Source organism: Phalaenopsis equestris, unplaced genomic scaffold, assembly GCF_001263595.1.
Source record: "Phalaenopsis equestris unplaced genomic scaffold, ASM126359v1 Scaffold000118, whole genome shotgun sequence".
Taxonomy (NCBI): Eukaryota; Viridiplantae; Streptophyta; class Magnoliopsida; order Asparagales; family Orchidaceae; genus Phalaenopsis; species Phalaenopsis equestris.
In genome coordinates, this window is record NW_018164560.1 from 1,024,237 (window position 1) to 1,030,473 (window position 6,237).

The 6,237-nt window shown below is 34.6% G+C and overlaps 1 protein-coding gene across 1 annotated transcript in view; it reads left to right on the top strand.

The window, feature by feature from the left end:
• The window catches only part of LOC110021061, a 70,897-nt gene that overhangs the window by 45,181 nt on the left and 19,479 nt on the right, over positions 1–6,237 (top strand). The window contains exon 5 of the mRNA XM_020719392.1: positions 4,737–4,803. Within this exon, the coding sequence (XP_020575051.1) occupies positions 4,737–4,803 (67 nt within the window). The remainder of the gene's footprint in view (positions 1–4,736; positions 4,804–6,237) is intronic.

Consider the following 6,237-nt stretch of genomic DNA (forward strand, 5'->3'; position numbering starts at 1 on the left):
AAGGTTCCAAGAGATATCCTTTAAGAGATATCCTTTAGAGAGTTCTTGAAAAGAAATGTGTTGATATGACTTATATTCAAGTCATTAAAGATATGTATACTAGAGCTGTTACTTGTGTTCGAATTGAAGGTGGATTGACCAAATTTTTTCCTATTTCTATTGGATTACATCAGGGATCGGCTTTAAGCCCATATCTTTTTGCTTTAGTTATGGATGGTCTTACTGGACACTTACAGGTGGATATACCTTGGTGTATGCTTTTTGCTGATGATATCCTTCTCGTGGATAAGATGAGAGAAAAAGTCCAGGAAAAACTTTAATTATGGAGGTCTACATTGGATTCTATAGGCCTTCATTTGAGTAGAACTAAAATTGAATACATGGAATATAATTTTAGTAGTAGTAGCTCTAGTGACAGAAGTGTAACTTTAGGTTATCAAATTATTAAAAGGTGTGAACGATTTAAATATCTCGAGCCTGTTGTTCAAAGCGATGGTGATATAGATGGAGATGTTAATAGTAGAATTCAAGTTGGTTGGTTGAAGTGGAGGAATGCTTCGGGTCTTTTGTGTGATAGAAAAGTACCGCTTTGACTGAAAGGAAAATTTTATAAGACGGTGGTGAGACAAGCAATGCTCTATGGCGCTGAATGTTGGCCTTTAAAAGAGAAGCATAATACTAAGTTAAGTGTTGCAGAGATGAGAATGATTTGGTGGATGAGTGGCTTTACACTTAGAGACAAAATGCAAAATGATTATATCCTTGATAGGGTTGATGTAACTCCCGTGGTGGACAAAATTAGAGAAAGTCACCTTAGATGGTTTGGTCACATTAAGCGTCGACCATCTGATGATCCGATTAGGTGAGTAGATGTTTTAGATTCGGCTTACGTTAAGAAAGACAGAGGTAGACCTAGGAAGACTTGGGCTTATTGTATAAAAAATGATCTTAATTTATTAGAACTAAATGAAAATATGACACTAAATAGGACACAATGGAGAAAAGGGATTCATGTAGCCGAGCCCACGTAGTGGGATTAAGGCTTTGTTGTTGTTGTTGTAATGTGAAGACTCTATATAAGCCGAAGTTATTAATCAATAAACAAGGTTTTTACCTTTATAAATCTATTGAATCTTTTATGAGAGTTGCTATACTATTCATAACTTGTTTGGCCTACAGTTTTTGTAAGTGTTGGAAATTTGAGTGATGGTTCCATACTTTTGAATGATTTTTGCGTGATAATTTGGGGATTTTTATGGTCCCAACAACTAGAATCCCTTGCATCTCGTTTATAGGATTTCATTATGCAATATTCAATAGAAATGATTGGTGGGCTCATAAGGCCAACCATAATTTGGGATGGGCTAATGATGATGAGTCCAATAGCTTACTTCACAATTGCATTTGTTATTTTCTGCATGAATGACTCCGCTCATATATACTAGTTCCTTGAATTTCTTTCCTTATTATTAGACTGAAAGTTTTGCCTGTATTGTTATGGTTACTTTGTAACATTGGAGCACTCCTCTCTGTACGTAGGATGCGAGCTATGCAGCTCCCGCGATCGCGGGACATGGGGAAACGGTCCAAATCAATCTTGATTTCTTTTTTTTGTTAATGATTTCTTTCTTATTATCCTTCATTCTTTTTTAGTCTTTTCCTATATATGTGTTGTATTAGGATTCAAAACTTTGAATGTCAATTTTCATGTGTTTCATAGCGTGATAGTCATCGACATCTCTTCTTCTTTTTAAGGGTTGTATCTTAGGGTTCCAAGTGGTGCTTTACCTGTATTTCAGTCTCCAGATAGTATTTATCCTTCCACAATTCCTCCACATTAGCAAGTTTTCTATTTTCCGGTTGTTTCCTCATTGTCCAACCCTTTGCTTGACTGCCCCTCCCCGATTAGCATTCCTTTGGGTGTTCGACTATCCACTGCATCCTCCATGTAATAACCAATTTTTGAGAATTTTGGCGAACCCCAATTTTTGCACCCCCCGGATTTCAATTGAATAAATTTTACAAAATTTTACACGAAAAAAACGATCAATTTCATATAAAGCACTATATGCTAATTATGAATGGATTGGGGGATATGAAATACAAAAGTTATATGTTTTGTTAATTAAATCTTAATTACTTTAATTAATCCTTTCCCTAATCTTTGGCTCTGTAGCCCACTGACTTGCGCCATTTTATTTTTCTTTCGTTCGATTGAAAGACATTTGATGCTTCGAAATCTCCCTTTCTCCCTATTTACCTTCTCCTCTCTTCCTCAAATTTTCCCTATTCCTTGTCTGTCGCACACACCGCAACCCATGTTATAGTGCAAGGGACGTGTGTTGGGTCGCGAATAGCAAGGGTCTATCAGCACTAGGGTTGCTGCAACTTGCGATCCAGGGCTTCCGGAGATTTTTTGTAAGTGTGAATACCTATTTCACGTTATTTGAGACATTTCTTTTCTTCCTCACTTTTATTTTGAGTTTTACTGCGTTTTTCATGTTTTTCTTGTTTCCAATAGTCTTCGAAGGCGTCCATTGTGTGTCGGGAGCGTCGACCGTCTTTTGCAAGCTTCTAAAAGGGTTCTAGCACGATATCAACGTAGGAGAAGTGTGGTTGGAGGTGATAAAAAGTAAATTTGGCAGCTTTGGAGAAGGATTGGTCGCAGAAAAAGTCGTTTAAGGTATGTTTTGACAAATCAATGATCTAATATATTTTGAATTCCTAATTCATTTAAGATTTTAGGTTTGTTGCGTGAGATGACGACTTCAAGTCAAGCGTGCAGAAGATCGTCTTAGGTCGACTCCATTAAAATTCAGGTAAATTATTCTTAAGCTAAGAAAATTAATTTGATTAATAGAAATTGTTTAAATATTAAAAATATAAATATTGTGTTTTATATGTTGTTGAGCTTAATAGAAAAGTCAGTGCAACCTCTAGCTAACTGTCGAAGATTAAAAGTTTAGCATGAAAACTAATGCGAATAATTTCATTTGTAAATTTCAGTAATCTTCTTTATTTTAGATTATATGTTTGGCTTCATGTATGCCTTAGTTAAATCAGATCCTTCATATTGATACGACAAATATTCATGATAGACATAATAGGAAAAGATGCGCATACATGAAAGATATGCATGAGATGAATGATATTTAGATAGATATGTAATATATACATGTAGGAAAGATATGCATTAGATAAAATGAAAGATATGAGACATATGTCTCATGAATAGTTATTCAACATAATAAATTTTCATGTTAGTAGATGCATAAAGATGTCTTAGAATGATATATGTATAAAGAATGAAATAACTTATATGTGAATGCTTGCATGTGCATGTTCAGTGGAGGATTTCACCCTTAATGTTACAGGCAGGGGATGCCAGTGTACCCGCGCGCGTAAAGTTTTTATACCACCTCGAACATTTCTGATAGTTATTTTTCTAACCGCTGTGTCGATGAGATATTATCAGTCAGTGGTGAGTGGACCGGAGCTGTCCTCCCCTGACAATTGTAATGTTTACATTACTGACTGTTGTACCGACATGATAATATCGACCAAGGGCATGTAAGGGCTTTCTCACCTTAGACAATTGCGATGTGTAGATCGCTAACCACTGTGCCGACGAGAGCTGACGGGGTAATATCAATAAATGATATGTTAGGTTTGTTGACGATGATTTTCATAGAGACGAATGTGTGTGTAAAGTATGAAGTAAAAGTAAAGTTAGGATAAATATATATAGAAGATTAGTGTTTTTTTCATTTGGAGTAGTCCATTGATGCATGTATGATCATATATCAGATTGCTTCTAAACATATATCAAATTGCTTATGAAATATGAAAGACCGACATATTAGTATATTTATCAGATTTCTTATAAAATATGAAAAATCAATATACTATATGATAACTTGTAAACTCACATAAATATTATATTATTTTCCTTAGATTACTGTAGTTTAGTAGTGTGATTACACTTGGGTTATCATTTGATAACTCATCATGTTGTTTTAATTTTATTTTTAGGTTTTAAATATTTGAACAAGATGAATAGAAGATGAGCAAATGTATATAGGAAACGAGAACATCAACAAGAAATGTACAATTTTTTACATGTAAATTTTTATTGTTTTCTTTAGTGGCTTTTTATATAAATTTTAAATTTTGAATTGTCAGTGATAGAATTAAAATAGCAGATAATTGATTTCTATTGTATGACCGTCTGTTCCTGTCTTGATTAGTTTCAAGCCCCGGATCAGGTTGTGACACCCCATCAATGTTCCCATCCTCCATCTTTGCTATTGCTGCTAGTCCAACCCTCCCTTTTCGCTGCCATTATCTCAGCAACCTCGCTACATCAATATTTGTCACGTACTTGCTGTCGAGAACTTGTGAAGCCATTGCCTTGTTGTTTTTAGCATGCCAACCACCTCGTCCATCATCCCAATACTTTCCGAACCCTCGTTGATCACCACCATAATCTCGAGATCCACCTTAGTTTGAGTATTTGTGTCGTGTCTGTTTCTTTTTCAGATTTTTGGAGGTCGTGTTGTATTTTTCCTTTGAGTGTGTTCGTTATCCACATATTTGTTTTCAGTCACAATATTCATTTTTCTATTGTGATTTTGGTTAACTCCCGTATCAGTTTGTTTATTTGTTGTGCATTTTTCAATATAATTGTTATAGAGTTCATATTGTTTATTTGCTTTCATTTAATTCTTTTCTAATAGATCCTTGATGGCTGCGGTGACTTGCATCCTTGGGCTTCAATATGGTCACATCCTTGTGCATTTGGAGGTATGAGTTTCATTTTTTTAGTTTTAGACTGTAATTTCCTATTTCTCATTTGGTATCAAATGATTATGCTTTGGCTAGCAATTCATACTTCATTTACATCATAAACATTACAAATCTTTCTTTATTCATATTTTGAAGAGTTATTTCAGTTCTATTTGTTGCTGTAACTAATTGATTGAATCTCCAGCCTGCTGATCTCTAGTGGTTCTACAAAGTTCAAATAAATAGAAATTTTTTCATCAAAGAATATTCATGATTTGACATTTCTAAGGTTATGTTTTCTCGCATTCAATGTTTTAAAACCGTTTGGAACAAGTATGAAAATTCTATCTTTATGCAACTAACTCTTAACTGATTATTTTTTGTTTTAAAGTTTAAAATATACCAAACTATATTGACCTTGGAATAACGGAATAATCACGGTTGATAATTGTCTATATATCCCGTTCCTATTTTTTGTACTTACAACAGGGTGCTACTATGCCACGGTTATGTGGACCTGCCTGATACTTGTTTTGACAAATATTTTACGTATAGATTTGATTTCTGGCCCATATATTGCTCATATGAATTTAATCAAAAAAACAAGAAAAAAAACAAAAGAATTATTATCTAGATCAATATGCTGAAGGAAGAAAATTTATTCCTGAATAAATATTTCGTTTTTTTTTTGGGTCTTGCATACTTTATTTGCCATCTGTCCATGAAATTAAGGAATATGCTGGATACTTCTGAATGCTTGATTTTCTCATTTATAATGATTTTGTGACAATCTTTCTCTCTCACTTGCTCACTTCCGCGCAGTCTATGTAAGTGAGAAGAAAATGGTCTTTGATCTTTTGCCTTGAACATGGTGTGATGTGCCTTTCTAAAGAACAGTTATTTTATTTTCTGAAGGCAAGTAAGAATTTACCTTGAGAAATTTATTGAAACCTTTTTGTGGAAGGGGCATACCCGTGGCTTCTATGCTGACATCAACAGCAGAGTCTGACAAATTATTTAAAATATTGGTGTGAAAAATCATTGCAGTGGATGGAGATGTCCCAATCTTCTCCTTTTTTATCAAATTATCCTTGATGAGATACGTTTGTTGACCTCATTTTTGTGAGGTCTTCTTTTCTCCTCCTTAGAGCCTAGGATCCAGTTCCAGGAGTTCCTATTGACCGTCTTAGAAAACTAGAATTGAGACTCACCCTTTTAGAAAATTCTAGTCAATTCCTATTTTCCTTTGATGTCTAGCATCTTTGGCACAAGACCATCGTCTTATAAACGAGTGGTTATGGGTTATTTTGCGAAGACTCAAGGGAAAAGTTCCTGATAGGACTTCAAGCCTTAAGAAAACATCGTCACGACCTTTTTCGTCATATACACACTTCAAATACACAAAGTTCACGAAATAGCACGAAATCGGACTTCAATTAAGCCCAAAGGACG